The sequence below is a fragment of the Piliocolobus tephrosceles genome, chromosome 10 (assembly GCF_002776525.5).
Source record: "Piliocolobus tephrosceles isolate RC106 chromosome 10, ASM277652v3, whole genome shotgun sequence".
Classification (NCBI taxonomy): domain Eukaryota; kingdom Metazoa; phylum Chordata; class Mammalia; order Primates; family Cercopithecidae; genus Piliocolobus; species Piliocolobus tephrosceles.
The window spans coordinates 2,884,366-2,904,353 of NC_045443.1; the positions used below are offsets into that span (position 1 = coordinate 2,884,366).

General features: G+C 49.3%; 1 protein-coding gene across 1 annotated transcript in view; it reads left to right on the forward strand.

Annotated features, from left to right (window-relative positions):
* Positions 1-19,988, forward strand: part of CACNA1C (calcium voltage-gated channel subunit alpha1 C) — a 640,117-nt gene that overhangs the window by 477,602 nt on the left and 142,527 nt on the right. The window contains exon 10 of the mRNA XM_026447798.1: positions 14,278-14,368. Within this exon, the coding sequence (XP_026303583.1) occupies positions 14,278-14,368 (91 nt within the window). The remainder of the gene's footprint in view (positions 1-14,277; positions 14,369-19,988) is intronic.

Below are 19,988 nucleotides of genomic sequence, written 5' to 3' on the forward strand. Positions count from 1 at the left end.
CCTAAGGGGGTGTGCCTGATACAGGGGAGAGGGAAGCCCTTCCTCCCTGGGTCTTTGCCTGTAGCAGTGAGCCTGGAAATGCGTGAAGCCACAGGACCTCTCACAAAAGATGTGGGTAACTGAAGCAGCCAGAGCCGGGCGCGGTGGCTCACGCCTGTCATCCCAGCACTTTGGGAGGCCAAGGCGGACAGGTCATGAGGTCAGGAGATCGAGACCATCCTGCCTAACACGGTGATACCCCATCTCTACTAAAAATACAAACAATTAGCCGGGCGCGGTGGCGGGCGCCTGTAGTCCCAGCTAATCGGGAGGCTGAGGCAGGAGAATGGCGTGAACCCGGGAGGTGGAGTTTGCAGTGAGCTGAGATTGCGCCACTGCACTCCAGCCTGGGCAACACAGCGAGACCCTGTCTCAAAAAAAAAAAAAGAAAAAGGAAAAGCAGCCAGAGGCGGGGCGCGGTGGCTCACGCCTGTAATCCCAGCACTTTGGGAGGGCGAGGTGGGATGATCGCTTGATCCCAGGACTTCGAGACCAGTCTGGGCAATGTAGTGAAACCCCATCTCTATTAAAAAAAAAAAAAAAAAAGGCAAAAGAATTAGTCAGTGTGGTTGTGTGGGCCTGTAATCCTAGCTACTTGGGAGGCTGAGGCAGGAGGATCACTTGAACCCAGGAGATTTAGGCTACTGCGAGCTGTGATCACGCCAACACACTCCAGCTTGGGTGACAGCAAGACCCTGTCTTAAAAAAAAATAAAAATAAAAAATAAAAATAAAAAAACACACATGAAGTAGCCAGATGGAGCGAAGACTGCACCAGGGCAAGGAGGAGGAACACAAACTGCAAGCATCCAGCAGGCAGAGTTGGAGAAGAATTAAAGCAAAGGGCGTGCCATGTAGCGGGGCAAGCTGATCGATACCCTGACAGCTGCACATAAACTCATTCATGAAATTATGGGGCTGAAGAGACACCATGGGGTTGGAGTTAAAATGACTCACTTCACATAAATGTCATCAATGGCGGCACCCTAGAAATTTAAGGCAGCAATTTATTTGCCTGCTGGAAAGGAAGACACAAATGAGACCTGTCTGAGGAAGTCTTGCTCCGTACTCGAGACGGCTCTCCCTCTGTGGCTGTTCACGGCCTTCAAGATAGTGCTGGGCCCCTGTAGAGCCTCCTTGCAGGAAATCTGACCTGGTCTTCAGCAGCAGAAAGCAGTGAAGCAGGAAAGATGGGGTCAAGAGACGAGAGAACAATGAGGGCAAATCGTGAGCTCTGCATAGCTTTGTGAACGGCAAAGAACAGGGTGCAAACGTCAAAACTCATCCATAGTAAAACTCTGACTTCTGTACAGGAGAGGGAGCCTGGGGCCTGTGTCCATCCCGGACGCTTTTCTGACCAAGGGTGGGCTCCTGGCCTCTCCGTGATGTGCATCAATGGTGAGTGAGAAAGGGAGGCAGCACTGATGGTGGAAAGAGGTTCGAAACTCCACCATCGTCTGCCTCTGCAACTCTGCACAAGCCGATGACCCTCTCTGGACCTTAGCATTCTCACCTATACAATGAAGAGCTAGGTGGGGCACAGTAGCTCATGCCTGTAATCCCAACATTTTGGAAGGCTATGCGGGAGGATTGCTTGAGGCCAGGAGTTCGAGACCAACCTGGGCAACATAGTGAGACCTTGTCTCTACAAAAAAATTTAAAAATTAGCTATGTAGGGTGGTGCATGCCTGTGGTCCCAGCTACTCTCAAGGCTGTGGTGGGAGGATCACTTGAGACTGGGAGCTGGAGGCTGCAGTGAGCCAAGATCGTGTCACCGCACTCCAGCCTGGGCAACAGAGTGAGACTCTGTTTCAGAAAAAATAAAAAGTCAAATGAAGGGCTGGCCTACAATCCTACAGACCCCTTCTGACTGCAATGATGTTATGATTAAGATCTCCATTTTACACTGGGGAAACTGAGCCACAGAAGAGTGAGGTCACATAGCTCCAAGTGGCAGAGCCAGGATCCAAACTCAGGCCCCTGGCCCCCGAGCCCATGCTCCTAACCACACTGCCTGCTGACTGCCTCCTTCTGCCCAGAGGAGCCAGCAGGGAGGCCCTGGGCATGGTCATAAAATAAGTGCCTTCTCCCCAGGACCACCACCTGCACCCACTGCCCTTCTCCTCCACTTAGTGATGCCAGCACATCCTCAGGGCTCTCTTACCCTTGCTGTCTCATGATAGATAGGAAAAGGCTTTATAATTTCATCAATAGACATGATAGCTAAGAGGATGGACTTGGCATCAGATATACCTGGGTTCAAATCCTGAATCTTATTGGTACTTGCTTGGAGTAAATGACTTAATTCTCTAAGCCTCAATTTTCTCATCCAAAAAATGGGGACATCTAATGCCTCTCTCATAGGATTACATCAGTTAATATATATAAAGTGCATGGAAGAATAGCTGGCATGTAGTGAGTGATTGAGAAACTGAGCTGTTACTGTTAATATGAAGATAGAAATGGCTGATGTCGCTATTGCACACTCGGGGGACCAGGCCTTAAAATCAAGGAATGGCCATTAGGTGTCATGGAACCGAGTTGGAGGAGGATTGGGGGTGCAAATCATTCTCTATCCCTTTCCAATCATACCACATGGGTGCCATCTGCCATGTGGCACTTAGCACTTAAAAGGACACGACTAACGTCCTTTTAGTAGTGAGAACTGGGTTTCCAAAGGAGGCCTCTAGAGAAAGACCACCACACTGCATGTCTAGAAGATCCCTGTCCCATCCCTAATGGTTGCAGGCAAGCTGTGTTTTCCCCTTCGAGTGTCTCGCCCTCCTGTGTGGTCAGATAGTCTGTTTTCCCCATGGTCCCCGAGGGTCTGAGCATGTCCCAGGCTGCCCTGCCATCTCTAGTGAAGGTGGGGTGGGGGTGGGAGAGGGTGTGTGTCAAAGTTTAAAGCTGGGTGCAGCTAAACTTCCTGCCCCTGCCCCCTCCCTGCCCCGTCTACCTCCCCACCAACCCAGCAGCAATAACCAAGGCAGCCTGACAGACTCCGTGGTGCCTTAATGGTGCAGAGAAATTTTCTGCTTGGGAGCACCGGATGTTTATGGCCTGCTGAGATCACAATAACCCTGGCTTTCTTCTTTGGATTATGGCTGCAGATCAAGGGCGGCATTTATGCCTCCTCCCAGTTTATAGCAGTGATCATAATTATGATGATGGCAGAGCGTGCGTCTATTGTGCCTTTTTAATAAGGCCACTTTGTTTGGCTTCTTAATATTTAATCCTGTTTTATATTTACTTTCTGATGGCTTAAAATCAACCAGGTTTTAATTGCTTAGGCAGAGGAAGCCTAGCTGGGCCTGGGCTGGCAGGGAGTTGTTGAGAAGGTTCTGGAAGCCGATGGCACCTTTCTCTATGACCTTTTAACCCAAGCAGGCTGCTGTGGCCTGGGGACCATGTTTCTTTTTCTCTTCTCTTTTTCTCTCATCCACTCTTTCCTCTTTTTCTACAACCTTCTTTTCTCTTTTGCTTTTCCTTTCCTTTCTTTTCCTTAGAAGAAATCCTCAGTTTACCCTCCGGTTCAATTTATCCTTGTAAGAGACCAAAGTTTTACTGTGACCTGTCAAAGTTTTGGAGCTACTTAGGGCAAGGCCAAGGCAAGGACTGTCTTTGTTGTTTTTCCTGGACTCAGGATTAGAGACTCCTAAGACTCCAAACTGGGCAGATGCATATGAAGAGTTCCTTCACCTATGCACTTGAGAATACATGTGGCCACGTGCTTGATCTATCCAACCGTAGAAGAGTCATAAAGAATAACTTTCCAAGTTATTGTTTTCTGAAAGAGAAAATTAAATCAGGTGAAACGTGCCGTGCCACAGTTCCTGCATTCCTGGGAAGTAACACAACCCGGTCGCTCAGTTCTGTTCTGCTGTGAGGCTGGAACAACCCTGCTACAGGCCCCTGCACCACCAGCTCTCATCAGCAGCCCAGCCTGCAAATGTGCACTCCAGCAACGTCACCTGATGGGGCTGAAAAAGGCCTGGACTCAAGACCTATCATTCTCTGCCATTTACTAGCTCTCCCTTTGGGCACCTAACTTCAGCCTTTGGGGACTACACTTTGTTTTGTCAGTGGGGATAATATCTACCTTGCCTGTGCCATAGGGGTATGTCGGTCAGGGTCTCCATGGAAACAGAAAGTACTCTTCAACTAGGTGACTTAAGGAGGGTTTCATAAAGATGCAGACAGGGTTTAAGGAAGCCAGCAAGTACCCCAGGGTAGCAGCTGTGTGGATCTGTTACCAGTAAAGGCTGGAGGAACTAAGTGAGGGGCATCCTCGGAGTCAGAGAGCAGCTATGTGGAGAGGGCCATGGGGCAGACATGTGGCCTTGGGCAGCAAGAAGCAGCTAGTCTACACCCACCCTGTGTGCTGGAGTTGGGGAGTGGACGCCCCACCTCTCTCTCCTCGGGTCCAGCCACAGATGTCCTGCTAGTGCTGCCCATTGGCCGGCCCAAGCGGGAAGCAAGGTCAGCTTCCTGGAGCACCAGGCCCGGGGAGAGGGGAGGGGAGTGGGTCTGAGGACAGACGTCAACTGTCCAGCACCTAGGAGTCCCCTTAAAACTCCATGATGATATGAAATGTTATTCTAGGGAGAGGGTGAAACCAAAACACAGATCCAGTTTTTTACTTAAAATTCTCACAGACTCCAGTGTTGCAAGAGCTCAGAAGAGCAGACTCGGTGGGCAGGAGGGTGGTCCTGGGAGCTGCCACAGATGTGAACTGGGCCTCTGAGAAGGGATGAAATTTGGGTAGATCGGGGTCAGCCAACTTCTTCTAGAAAGGGCCGGAGAGTGAATATCAAAGGCTTTACAGGCCACACAGAGCCTCTACTGAAGCTCCTCCACTCCACTGCTGTGGTGTGAGAACGGTGATAGACGGCACACCCAGGGCATAGCAGTCCCAGGAGGACTGTGCTGAAAAAGACAGGGCAGGCTGCAGTTCGCTGACCCCTGGAATACGTGCAGGGAGGTGGACAGGCACTCCAGGCGCAGGGCATGACGTAGGGCCCCGTGCATGGGAAAGACCAGGGGTTGGAAGGGAGCCGGCCTGTTGAAGGATGGTGAGGAGGGCAACCCAGTATGGGTGGAGTTTCTGCAGGAAGTCTCGGGACATGAGAGGGTACCGACAGTGTCTTAGTCGGCCAGGGCTGCCTAACAGCGTATCACAGACCCAGGGACTGGAACAGCAGGAACCGATTTTGTCAGTCTAGAGGCTGGAAGTCTGAGATCAAGGTCCTGGCGGGCTTGGTTCCTCCTGAGGGTCGCGAGGGAAAAGGGGTCAGTCCCCAGGCCTCTCTTTGGCTTGCAGGTGGCTGTCTTGTCTCTGCATCTTCACATCGTCTTCCCTCTGTACCTGTCGGTGGCCACTGTTGTTCTGCTCCTAAGGATCCAGTCACACTGGATTCAGCCTACCCTTATGACCTCATGTTAATCTAATGACCTCCTCCAAGACTCTGTCTCCAAATATGGCCACGCTCAGAGGTACGGGGAGCTGGGACTTAAGCATCTGAATTTCCGAGGGGATATAACTCAACTCATAGCAGATAAGATGAAGCCAAATTACAGGGCGTTTTAGATACCAGATTGGAGTCAATGAGGTAGGAAATGAGGAATCCTTTTGCTTGTTAACCGTAAGTCTGATTAGTACTTTGAGAAAATAAATACAAATTATGCCACTCATATGCAAAAAAAATGTAGTAAGATGGGCGCCTGGCCAAGTATATGGCAAAGTCGATTCCTCCCTTCCATCCTGGAGTGCCTGGAAGCCTGGACACTGGATCCCAGCAGACTGGTGACCTGGACTCAGCCGTTGGCCTTGTATGACATCCCACCACCCTGGAGAAGTTTGGGTGGGGCAAGCAGTGCTCCCGATACCCCTAGCCACTGCCTGGGATGTCTGGGCCTGAGGCATCAACCCTCTTCCTCCCGGAGGAGGCGTAAGATTGACAGCGGCTGGTGAGCTCTCTGGCCTTGGATAACGAGCTACCAGCTAAGTTCCGGAATACAGACTGGGCATTTTTCTTAGCAAATCTCATGAGAGGCTAGCCGCTCCTGCTGACAGGCACATCAGGACATTACAAAGCTCCATCCCCGGGACAAAGTCAAAGCTATTTTGGGTGACCAAAGGTTTCGGAACGAGGCAGATTGTTTCATCTCGCCCCACATCCATCCCTGGTTCTCTCCTGTGGAGCTTTGCTCTGGTGCCACTCACTCAGTCATGACACATAAAAAGCTCTGAGACGGGGGCGTCAGGAACAGGCCGGATACTCTCTAGGAGGATGGTCCTCCCTGTCCTGCCAGTCTCGGGACGGGAAGGAAGGGAGTCAGGAGGTGGCAGGGAGGAAGGAAAGGAGACTACAGCGGCGGGCACCAAAGAAGATTTTCCTCACTGTTTCCTTCGTGGATTTCTTGCTGTCACCTTAGTGCCTTTTTTTCTTTTTTATCAAAACTAAAGTGGTTCTGACTCTCAATCCTTTGCCAAAACCCCTTCTGGAGCCATGTTTTATTCATGTGGATGACTCTGGTCATCTTTGGGCACATCATGCTGGCCTCATGGTGGCTAAATGAGATCCAATTTCTTTTTAAGGAGAACGTGAGTGTTCACACACTGGCACAGCCCGCAGCAGATTCACTACTTGGAGACTTGCTTTCAGCAATATGGGGAACTGTCAGGAGAGTCGTTCGTTTTATAGAGAGCTCACTTCCTATGGGGAAAAGTGAGGCTTGTGTGCTCTGAGCCTGCCCATTCTCTGTTGACCACAGCTGTGGAAAGGCTGGCCCGCTGATCGCTGCAGCCATACTTTCAAAGCACCACCTGGTGTTTAATGGAGGATTCCCAAATTTCAGCGAGTAAACCCTCAGAGGGTTTGCAAGCCCAAACACCAAGGAAGGGCAATCTACACAATGGCTTAGCTCTAGTCCTCCCCCACTAGCACAGCTGGCATGCTTCCAGTTTCAAGAGATTATCCCAGGGAGAAAATGACTTTTTATAATCTCCCCAGTAGTCACACAACTGTTCCCAAAGCAGGTCGGGGAGACATTGGTTGCCGTAAGACAATAACTATGCACCTCTCTAGAGACATAGAAATAGTCCTACTAAGCACTGTTCAAGCAAGAGTGGCCACCAAGAGTATGTGTTTGTGGGGTCGGAGGGAGAAGACGCTGATTAAAGGATGTAATCAGTTATTGGCAAGTTGGCCATACAACTTGCTGTAGCCATTGATAATAGTACTAAAAATGCAGCGATGTTAGCCATCTTGAGCTACCAGCCAAGTTCCAGAATACAGACTGGGCATTTTCTTAGCAAATCTCCTGAGAGGCCAGCCACTCCTGCTGGCAGATGTTTCTTACACTTTCAAAGAAATCTCATTTTCTTGTGAAGTCTTCTCAACAGAAGCAAGGGACTGGATAGCCCAGAGAAACACATTTGGTCCACAGCACCTGGTAAGAGGGAAGTTAGAAAACTGGAAAACAAGCTTCCTGTCTAGCTTTCTTCCCCAGCATTCTCCCCCAGCATTCTCCTTCCCAGATCCATTCGATAAAGCATATTGTGCCTTATAAAGGATGTGCTAGTATGACATTGCCTGCAGATGAGCAGACAATCAAGCTTCACTTCTAAGGACATTGGAGTAGGTTGCCTTTAGAGAAAAGGTGCCCCTTAGTTTCCAACCAACTCCTCATTTGAATGGCCAAGGGAGGGGTCAGGCTTTCCATCTCATCCATTGAGTAAGTATCCAGCATTCATGATTCTAAACTTTCAACAATTTGGACATTCAGCTTCCTAGAAGTTTTCCTTGAGGAATCAGCTTTGATACCACTAGGTAATCCCTTGATAATAGGAACACAAACACCATTTCACCATTTTATTCCTGCAGGTGCTTATGGGATAAACTATCACAAATTAATAGGCACTAATGGGTTCATATATTGCTTCTTCCAGGTGAGATATTTTTATTTCAGAAAGGAACTTTAGATATATGCCATGCCCCAAAAGAAAGATCTGAGACTTCCGTGAACGATCCAGGGAGATGATTTAGTTGCTCTTCAGATCATTTTCTGTGCAGCTGACTGCCAACTTGGCCCCCATAAAAGACCAGCCCTGGTCAAATTCGGGTTTATAAAGTGATCATACAGTCCCTTCTGAAACTGGACAAGATAGGACACTTAGGATGTCAGAGCCAAAAGCTGAATAACGCTTCTGCATGGAAGGTGTCGGTGTTCTGGACTCCCCACCACTAAGCAGGGCTCTCATCCCCTCAGACAGCCACCACGCACATAGAAACGTGGAGACTGGCAGCCTACGTCCACCCCCTACATCTCCAGATAAAAGACCATTCATTATGAGAGTCCCATGTTAGTGACTGTTTGAGACATACCTTTCCCTAGAAGGGAAACTTGAACCAAGTGGCTCATTTCAGCTCCTAACTCTCAGTGCTTTTTGCATGTGGGATTTCCGAGAAGTGAAAAAAAAAAACCCTGCCAGGTATGAAGTCTCTGTTCATTCCACACTTTGTACCTTAAAGATGAGTGTGTGAGACACAGCCCTTCAGGTTAAAAATAGGTATGGCCCTTTTCTATCACTAGCCCGTCTCCAAAATTCTCCTTACCAGGCAACATCCAAGGAAGTCCGTTGAGTATAATCTGCGTTCTAGGAGAAGAGGATGAAATATAGAAAAACCTAAGACTTGGGTTGCGTCTTCTCTCATGCCTTTCCTGGAGGTGATGGGGCCACCCATGAGTTCAGCAGGGCACATGCTTCCTTCTGTGAGTGGTGACCGACTTCCTGCCTGCATTCGCTGCCACTCATTGATATTAGGTTGGTGCAAAAGAAAGTGTGATTTCAGACCATGAATTTTAAATCATTATAACTAGGCTCAAACACATCTTTATTAATCAAAATAGGAACCATTACAATCAACACATTTTTGCCAACAAGAGATAAGATTTTTATTCCTGTTATGTAAAAATCCATGCTTCCGGATTCAACAAACTCTTGGAAAGCATTTTCTGCATCCTGCTGGTTGTGAAAAGCATTTTCCCTGCAAAAAGTGGAGATGCTCGAAGAGGTGGTAGTTGGATGGCAAGAGGTCAGGTGAATATGGCAGATGAGGCAAAACTTTGTAGCCCAATTGGTTCAACTTTTAAAGCATTGATTGTGCGACACGCGGTCCTGCACTGTTGTGGAAAAGAATTGGGCCCTTTCTGTTGGCCAATGCCAGCTGCAGGCATTGCAGTTTTTGATGCATCTCATTGATTTGCTGAGAATGCTTCTTAGATGTAATGGTTTTGCTGGGATTCAGAAAGCTGTAGTGAATCACACTAACAGCAGACCACTAAACAGTGATCATAACTTTTTTTTGGTGGAAGTTTGGCTTTGGGAAATGCTTTGGAGCTTCTTCCCCATCCAGCCACTGAGCTGGTCATTGCTGGTTGTCATATAAAATCGACTTTTCCTCGCACATCACAATTTGATCAAGAAATAGTTCGTTGTTGTTGAGTAGAATAAGAGAAGATGACACTTCAAAACAATGTGGTTTTTGGGGGGGTTTTTTTTTTTTTTTTTTTGGTTTTTTTTGCTCAGCTCATGAGGCACCTACTTATCGAGCTTTTTCACCTTTCAATAAGCTTCAAATGCCAAACAACCATAGAATGATTGACATTGAGTTATTCAGCAACTTCTCGTGTAGTTGTAAGAGGATCAGCTTCGATGATGGCTCTCCATTGGTTGTCGTCAACTTCCCACGGCCTGCCATTATGCTCCTCATCTTCTTCATTATACTCCTTGTCTTCTTTGCAAAACTTTTTGAACCACCACTGCGGTGGACGTTCATTAGCAGTTCCTGGGCCAAATGAGCTGTTGATGTTGCAAGTTATCTCCACTGCTTTATGACCCAAATCACTCGAATTTGCTCTTTGTCTAACATCATTTCCATAGTCTAAAATAAACATAAAATAAATAGCAAGTAATACATCAACAACAAAAAAAGAGAAATGCCCATTAAAATGAAGTATAACATAACCAAATTTATTTAAGAACGTATTTCAATACCAAATGGCAAATTCCAACAATGCAAAAACCACAATTCCTTTTGCACCCTGCATAGTGACCTCGCAGAGGCACAGCTCATGCCAGTTCTTTCAAATGAAATCGGAAAACTTTATCTGAGCAATTAGCTAAAGCACTTGACATCCAGAACTCCAAGTCCCTACAGATCTTCGCCTTCCCCATGCAGTGTTTAGTGTCTTCACGCTCTCCCATGCAGTGGCTGGTGTCTTCACACTCTTCCATGTAGTAGCTGGTGTCTTCACACTCTTCCGTGCAGTGGCTGGTGTCTTCACGCTCTCCCATGCAGTGGCTGGTGTCTTCACACTCTTCCATGCAGTGGCTGGTGTCTTCACACTCTCCCGTGCAGTCGCTGGTGTCTTCACACTCTCCCGTGCAGTCACTGGTGTCTTCACACTCTTCCATGCAGTGGCTGGTGTCTTCATGCTCTCCTGTGCAGTGGCTGGAGTCTTCACACCCTCCCGTGCAGTGGCTAGTGTCTTCACACTCTTCTGGAGCACTCTCCTCTTTAGCTGTAGCCCAGACCTAGCAGAACTCACAGAATTCTTCTCCCTTATTTACAAACTTCCTCAAATGACCACCCATTGACAGGCAGTTTAACAACTTACTGGCCCATTTAAACTAATTAAAAGCAGATACATATATGTTTTGGGTATGAGCCCTAGGCCTTTGATGGGTCTTTGCTGAATAGAATTGAATTATTGGCCGGGCGCAGTGGCTCACGCCTGTAATCCCAACACTTTGGGAGGCTGAGGTGGGCAGATCACGAGGTCAGGAGATCGAGACCATCCTGACTAACACAGTGAAACCCTGTCTCTACTAAAAATACAAAAAATGAGCCGAGTGTGGTGGCAGGCACCTATAGTCCCAGCTACTTGGGAGGCTGAGGCAGGAGAAGGGTGTGAACCCGGGAGGCAGAGCTTGGAGTGAGCCAAGATTACGCCACTGCACTCCAGCCTGGGCCACAGAGCGAGACCCTGTCTCAAAAAATAAATAAATAAATAAATAAATAAATAAATAAATAAATAAATAAATAAAAAGAAATGAATTATTGAACTGAACAAAGGAGCAACTAGGTCAATGGGTTGTTCTTCCACCTGCAAGTGACTCCATCTGGGTGCAAATGGCAAGGAAACCCTTGAATCCACTACAGGTGAAAGTTTTGCAGTGTGGTCCCATGTGAGGAAGGAGACAAGTCACCTGGCTATTGGGTAGGGATGAAGAGGATACCAGGGCTACTGCTAGACTTTAACAGTGACCCCACTTGAGCCTGCAAAGGGCAACAGCTCCCTAAGGAAGCAGCAGGGATGAGCGGCAGCCCCCTCCTAGGAAGCCCTCTCAAAGTCTTTCGTTAGATATGCCAGATAGCCTCTCTCTCCTGGAGTAATTCCTTCTCTCCAGGGTCATCATTTGTTTTGTGATGTTAATTCATGTGAGTTGGGGGTTTGGTTCTATTTTGTTGTTTTCCTATATGTTTTGATTTATTGCTTTGAATTTTTTTTTGTTTATTTTCTGTGATAAAAATGGATGTTCTATGTGAAAGCTGAGTTCCTTGTTTCTTTCTTTCGCCCGTGGCTGACTGAGTGTGCTCTGTTGATGTCTTGTTCCTGGTTCTTGACACTGACCATCTTGTCTGTGAAAGGAGGCACTCCGGCGGGCATGCTTGATCAGAAGAAAGGGAAGTTTGCTTGGTTTAGGCACTCCACAGAAACCCATGGTAATGTCCCCCTGTGCTCTGTGTGTGTAAATGTGTGTGGGTGCATACGAGACAGAACGGGAGGTGTTTCTCTTGATGGCTTGTGCCGTAGTAGTTCTGTGTGTGTGCATATATGTGTACGTATATATGTTATGTGTGTGTGTGTGTGTGTGTGTGTGTGTGTGTGTGTGTTCGTGAAGGGATGGCAACCTGTCCCCCTCAAAGGCACTGCCTTATCATTGATTCATATGTATAAAGTCAGTGGGTGTGACAGCTGGCAGAGCTATTCCTCCAGGGGCTCTTCCTTTGGGCAGTGCTGGCCTAGAGTAAGGACACTGTGAATGCGCGGTTGGAACCAGTACAGGCAGTGCCTCGATTTAGAAGGTGCTGTCCTTATTTCTAGTGCCCGGGCCTGCCCCTCCAAGTTCATTTGTCTTTCCAAGCCTAGCATGGCCACCTCCACAGCACTGTACTCACACATAAGGCTCTGGGAACCAAGTGTCACAAAGTCATAGAACTTTTTCTACATGGCCTGGCCCTTCAAGCAAGGATGTCCAGAGGGTGGAGAGCTAAAAAATAAAAAATTTAAATTTAAAAAAAAAACTTAAGGCCGAGATGGCTGGAGATAGATGGATTGGAAGACTGAGGGTGCTTCCATTTTATGGCTTCCTTAGTGTGGTTTGAGCAGGGCCCCTGGCAAGCTCTGAAGGCCCGTTTTCCCAGCTCCCAGGCCTGAAACTATCCCTAAGGGCTGGTCTCACCAGCCCCTCCAGACTTCAGACTAAAGTGAGTGTAATGCTGTGGAATTCAGTGCCCCTGTCTGGCTACTCACTGCTCTGCTGTGGTGCTCCCAGAGCCTAGTAGGCTTTAAGAAGCTTGTCTTTGCCTAGGGTGTAGAGTACAGAGGCGGTTGAGACTGGGGCACTCAAGATGAACATGGTGCAGGGGGTGTGACACTTGTGCCCTGGTCCCGGGCCTCCTCGAACACACCACGTGGCTGCAGGCATCACATCCCTTCTCTGGCCTCACTTTCCTCTCCAGCAGAGTGAGAAGGACGAGTTAGAGCCAGATAGTTTCTAAAGCCTCACCTAGCTCTAGAGTGCTATGAAATGACATCTGCATTTTTTTTAATTCAATTTTATTAAAAAGGTCAGAGAGGTCTCATACACAACAGCCAAACATATGGTAAGACATGGACCTTTTGTATCTTTCATGTGCTTGAAATGATTCTCTTCTCACCAACCTGGCTTGTCTTAATCTGAAGGAAAGGAAACCAGGAAAAATCCACATCCATCAACCTTATCCGTACGACCAGTAGAAGTGTTTCTTGGGCGCTGGCAGCCTCACGGGGACTTGTCACCGGAGGCCAATCCCTCACTAACAGCAGATTCTGTGTCTGCTGAGGGCTGGCGGCTTTCTCAGCAGATGAGGGGTTCTATTCTGGAGGAACAGCAGAACCAGGACTAACATATGATGGCCACTCTAAAGAATAAGGGTTACAGAGCTAAGGAACGCATTGTGTCATAGTAAGAGAGTGATGGAAGGTGAAGAAAAATGATTTGAGTCAAACTTTTATTTAGAAGAAAAAAAAAATAATAATAATAATAATAATAATGACTTCTTTCAGGCCACCAAACTGGGTTCTAAGCTAGAAAACTCCCATTGTTCTGGAAATTCAGCCCACAGCTGCCTTGGGAGGAGGGTGGACAAGTTGAGTTAAACGGCTTATATCCAAGTCAACCTGTTGACATGGGAATGTCAGGGTGGCTGAAAAGGGAAATAGTATCCCTGCAGGCTGTCTTCTGACCACAATTAAACATAATCGTGTGGACTGCACACTTCCACTCCTCACTCCTGATGTCTCCGGGGCTAGTTTGAGTCTTAGTGCATGGCTCTGGGAATGGCCATTCTCCTCAAGCCCTCTGTCTCAGTTGTGCTCCTGGGAGTAACCGACTGCCAAAAAGGGGAGGCCTCCGTCCACCCAGCAGCAAGCACGCCCTTTCTACAAACAGGCTGGTCCCTGCTCTTGGAGATGGAGCCCCTTAGAGATGGTGGGTGGGATAAAGTAAGGAAACTGATGTATTTTCACGAAAGCTCCTCTTTCAATGGCAAGTGGTAATTGCAAATGGAAAAGCCTCTGCAGCTTCTTCCAGTCCACAGAGTGGAGAGGAGAGATGCAGTGGTCAGTTTTTTCAGGATGTATCCTGTCAGGTAAAATGCTCTTATTACCAGATGTCCTCCCATACTTCCATTAGTTTACAGTGTTCTTGGCAGCAAAACCTGCCCTGGACAAGCAGCAGGCGTGTCAGTCAAGGGGATCTGTGCAGATTAGCCAGCCAGTGCACACAGGCTCTCTTTCTGCCAACCCGCACTGGGTCTTGCAGTGAGCGTGTTGCAAACGAATGCTCTTCTGTTCCCTTCTCTCCCCACCCTCAATGCCTTGCTCTGTTTCCCTTTGACTCTTGCAGTGAGCATGCCCACCAGTGAGACCGAGTCCGTCAACACCGAAAACGTGGCTGGAGGTGACATCGAGGGAGAAAACTGCGGGGCCAGGCTGGCGTGAGTAGGCACGGCGAGCCCAGGGGCTGGGGCTTTTTCTGGAGCACGGGTGGAAAAGCTGCATCTGGAAATCACAGTGGGCTGGCTCATCACTAGGAAGGGCAGAGATTAGAGCCAGTGGCAGAAACAAACCTCAGGTGGGACCCAAGATGGGGAGCAGAGGGCCCTGGGGTGAGGATGGCCCTGGCTGGGGGTGAGTCTTAAAATCAAGGCTCGTCTTCAATTCAGCACTTCTTTGGGGGCACTGACTCTTGGGTTTTGAGCTACTTTTCTTCACATCTGAGAAATATATAGGGGGTGTGTGTAGGGGGCGGCCCCAAAGTCTGTTTCTTTCACTCCAGTCCCTTTCACCCCTCTTCAAAGAGATGGCGAGGTTAGGGTCCTGAGTCCTGCTGGCCACCCCTTCCATTCTGATAAATGTGACCTGGGAGGGAAGCAGACAGGTGAGAAGATGCGCTGGGAGATGACCGGCATGTGGGTCCTTACCTGAAGCTCTGTCATCCTGCCAGTAAGGGAAGCAGAAGTGCAGTGGAACCTACTGTTCTGTGGCCTTGGGGTGTCACGACTGTAAACTTACCTTGGCTGCTGGAAGAACTGCAAACAGAGGCTCTGAGTCCAACCAGTCCCAGATACAATGCATTTCTGAATTGCTCCATCTGGGAGGCAGCATCTCCCCTCCCTCCTCGTCTGTGGAATGACGGAGAGCCTGGGCGAGCACACTGTGAAAGAGCCTAAACCAGCAATGCCGGCCTTGAGCGTGGCCTCGGAGCCCGTGTAGGGGAAGGAGAATGAGGATGAGGCCAGAGCAGCCCTCACAGCCGCTATTTCCAGGGAGCATGGGGCTTCAGTATCACTCACTCTTGACAGTGGCACCAGGGAGTCTGCACTGCAGATTTCTCAGCATTGTCGGGAAGCAATTCTTGTCAAAATGTTGTTAAAATACGATGCTAATTACATTTTTAAGCAGCAGTGCAAACCTCTTCTTTTGGAATCATACAAAACAAGCACTTGAGTTCCTGGAAGTAGGTCCCAAACAGCAACTCAAGGAAAGGCCTGTAGGAAGGCTTCAAAGTCCATCAGTTCTAGGCCTTTCTGTCGTCTTGCCACCAAGACAAGGCTTAGAGAGATGATCGAAGGCCCTGCAACTCTGGCTGTTGAGCAGGTCTAAGTCATATACCAGGAGGGACCAGGGAGCTGGCACCAGGAAGAAACTGGACAGTACATTTCAGGAGAGCCTGAGGCTCTGTTAGGAAGGATACTCCCCTGCGGATGGAGGCTGGCAGTCTCCAGTGGATCTGTCGTTTGCTCAGAGCACGTGCTCTGCAGCCTGGAGAGCGCTGCAGAAATGGTCCCTGTTATCCCCACGTTTAGCCACATTCGTACTCTGTGCATACAAAATGCTGAGTCACATGCCAGAATTATAACATGCCCCTAATAAAATGTGGTCTTTCCCCATCTCCCTACCCCCCACCCCAACCCAGACAATGATGGGCCAAGACTCTGCCAGCATTCCTGGCGGGAGAAGCAGCATGGGAACTGAGACTGGGTGTGATGGTCTGAGGGGACAGTGAGTGACCAGGATCTTTAAAGCTAAGGGTTAAAAGTCTTATGTAATAAGATGAGGTCACGACGAGGACTGCTATGTAGTAAGAAGGCCTGGAAGGAGATGGTTCCTGTTGGGGGAAGGGAGGAAGAACAACAGCATGGTATTTCATGGCAGCAGGGGCAGGCAGGTGGAGGTAATGAAGAGGAAGGAGCCATCACAGTTAGGGAGGAGGGTAATGAGGCGGAAGTGAAATCTGAAGCAGGAGCCCAGTTGGAGTGACCTGCAGGTATCATGGAGACCACGAGATACGGAGGTCCGAGGCTCAGCTCTGAACAGGGCGGGCCACACATGTTTGAGGCTGCCGGGATGAAAACCACCAATGAGGTGATAGGACGGGGTTGTTCAGAGCAAAGTAGAAAACAGAAGACCAGGAGCTGAATCTTGGGAAACGGACACACAGAAGAATAAGACCGAGCAAGCAAAACAGACAAAGGAACGTTAGGAGAACAGGCAGCAGCGCCAGCCTGGAAGCACAGGGGGAGGAATTTCAGGACAGAGCTGTTGATCTGTGCATTCGTTCCACAGTCTGCCCAGCTTGGTGCTAGGCTAGGTGGTGGTGACACACAACAGGGGAGGAAATTGACGCCATCATACTGGAGCTCACCGTCTGGTGTGGGAGAGACGCTATGCAAATAAATAGGCAACTCTAAATTGGGGTAAGTGTTAAGAAGGAAAAGTAAGTGTAATGTCGGGCTAATAACACAGGTTTCTGATTTGGACTGGCAGGTTAGGAAAGGCTTCTTTGCAGAATTCAAATTTCAGCGGAGAACAGAAGGATGGACATGAGTTATTGAGGGCCTAGCAGACCCTTAATCATTTGGGTCTGCATCAGAAGAGCGTGAGAAGTCACTGAAGGGCGTTCCGAACAGAGCTGAGCGGGAGGTTGATTTGGTTAGTTCCAAGCTCCTGAAGGACCACGGCGATGTCAGGAAAAGAGCAGGGAGGAATGAGAAGCCACAAGAGCCTGGCGCAGGTGCTCCAGGTAACGTGGCAGCAGCTCAGGCTGCGGAGGGAAAGAAGGGCTGTGCTATGTGTGTGTTCTGGGGTGCTACCCCTAAGGGTTGCAGGGCTCTGGTCTTGGGAGTCGGTCTCAGTGAGGGAGAAGGGGTGGAAATGGGCCAGAACAGGGTGCTCACTCAGGCAGTGAGGCCATGGACAGGGAGGAAGATGGGAGCATGTGAAGAGGAGTAGCATGAGTGTGGGAAGTGCTGGCCTTCGTTGTAATAAAAGCTAGGGCAAGCTTCAAGGCAAGAAAGAAGTCACAGAGCAGAAAGAGGCGAAACAAGCTGGAGGGGAAGCAGGTGCTTACAGGAAGGCATTGCTTCTGAAGAGGAGAAGGGTGACAGCAAAGACAGTTTGAGGCACTGAACTTGCTCAGGAAAGAGGAGCTTCTGTGCACCTGGGACTAATTGGAAAATGAAAGAAGAGGAGTCCCAGTGTCTAGTGCCCATCAACCTCCAGCTAGCCCTGGGATCTTGGCCAAAGCGCTCTGCTCTGGGCCTCAGCCTCATCCTCTGGGAAGAAGAAAGGTCGGACTGACGTCTCAGCAGAGGCTAGGGCAGGGGGCGGAAACCACCTGCAGCGGTGCAAGATTTCATGTGAAGAAAGCATTCTACACCTGGAGAAACTGCCAACTGTAGGTCCACGTGGTATCTAAGGGTCCCTTCCAGCTCTCAAGGCCTACAGTTCTGTAAAGAATATAGAATCAGAAACAGGCTCTGATGAAGGGGTGAGTGATAGGAGTCACTCCAAATGAGCTCAGCCATCTCATCTCCCAAAGCAAGGATCAGGGGCCACAGGAACTTGAAGGACTGTACAGAGACTGAAACCAGTGACTCATCGAGAGATTGCCCAAAGGTTACTGGGCAGCACTGATGCCGCGGTGGAGACTGATATCATAAATATGCAGTCAGCCATATTTTTGGCAGACTCTGCAGCCTGAGAGCACGAAAAAGAGACAGCAGGGTGACCCAGGGTGGGGCTTAGCCATGCAGGCACAGCAGAAGGCCCAGGTGGTGTAGAGTCTCTGTGTATTGAGGGCAACGTTGCCATGACTGTAGTCAAGCCTGGTGTTGAAGGGTGTGAGTGATGGGGAGGATCCAGTGAGGACAAAGGTTGGGTCCTCTGAAAGAGCAGGAGGGATCATAGAAAGGGAGGCTGTGGCCAGAGTCATGGAGCATCTGAGCTCAGGACCCAGGAGTGGAAGCTATCCTATGCCATGGCAAGGGCAGGATGTGACCCTCCCAATAATAAGAGCTGTGCTGGAGAGGAAGCCCCAGAGTTAAGGATGCTGAGTCAGACGCATTGTCAATGTGGATGATGACTGCAGTGCCATCTGACTTACGTTAAAGGCAAATTTGGGACAATTCAGGGAAATACTATTTTACACAGCAGGTAGTAAACATATGGCACTCATTCCTCTAAGAAGAAGGGAGAGGCTGAAAATATAAATAGCTCTCAAGAAGTTCAAATATTTCTCAGATAATGACAAATGCAAACTGAGTAACTAGGGGAAAAAAAAGAGTTTGGGGCTTGTTTCTAATTCTGAACCTGAAAAGCACAAAGGAAAATCATGGTCTCTCCGAAGGTTTCTCTTAGAGTCCTGGGTGGAGAAAGTATCTGGGGTCTCATGAACTTCAGTTCCCACCCACTGGAACTGTTCTGATGGTCTCGTGTTCCTTACCAGCCTTCTCTCCCTCCTCGCTCTTCTTCAAGAATCCGCTCAACCTGAGGTGGGAATTGTGCCTCATTGGAACGACGATGGTGGAGAAAGCCAGGCAGCCTTCTGAGTGCACTAGTGCATAGGGCAGCCAGAGCCCCCAGCTGTTCCTCAGGGTTCTTTGGAGATTGTGACGATCAGTAGCAGGGAGGCACTGGCCACAGTGAACCGGCCTAGGATGTGGACCAGCACCATGGCACCAAGGCACCCGGGCTCCTGGCTTGCATCCTCTCACTGCAGGAGCACCTTTCCAGCCCAGAACCCTGGACCACCTCCCAGGAGGCAGAGAGGTCCTGGCATTAACTCCAAGGTGTGCAAAGGGAGCAGGAAGAACCAAGGCGTTCAGATGTCACAGAGTTCTCACCACAGCTCCCCACGGGCATGGAGTTTTCCTCGGTCTCCAGACAAACGCCGCTGAGCAGTGTCCTCCCCTTCTCCAGGAGAGGGGCCTGCCCGACATGGGACTTAGCCATTCGGCGGTTGCTTGTCAAAAGTGCCAGCCTTTAAAAGGGGATGAGGTTTTGGTCCCCGCGAACCTAGAATTCTGCTAACAATCCCAGAGAATAGCAACAATAGCAACAAAATCAGTCTTTAAATGTGGTGCCCAGGCTTATCCATCCGGACGTGTCACAAAGCAGACAAGAAGGCTCTGTCCACTTCTTGCTCAGCATGTGCCCGGATGCCACAGAAGGACCTGCAGTCCACGACCATGCTTGAAGCAGGACCTCCTTTTCCAGCACCCCCCACGCCAATCCTGCTTCCCAGGGTCATTTCTCTTGGAGACAAACACTCAGGGTTAGGTTTTCCCAGAGAGGAGCTTTTCAGAGCCCACTTGCACTTGTGACCCGCTTGCACTGTGAGCAAGAGAACGCCTCATGGCAAAGGGCCAGTGGTCGTCATCAAGGGGCACCCCAGGCAGGACTACTGAGGTGTTTCTGAAAGAAGGCCTGGGGCCAGGCTAGGCTTGGAGTCACAGTGACAAGCTGAAGGCCGTGGTCACCCACTTGGGCTTATGGGTAACAGCAAGGGGAGACAACCACCCAAAAGCAGCCTGGGAAGACGCTGAAGGTCTGGGGCTCAGCATGGGCCCGCTGGAGAAGAGAGCACCTGGGTTCCCCAGCACCCAGTTAGCAGCTGGAAAACATTTGTTTGCTGGTTAAACTGTGGCTGTAAATAAGTGTTGCCCTGGGCTCCCAGTCCCCCTCCCACACACTGTTAACATGTGATTAAGCCCTCCAGCCCTCACAGGCAGCCTGTGGGGGTGGGATGAGGTTATTAGCTAACGGTTCAGCGCA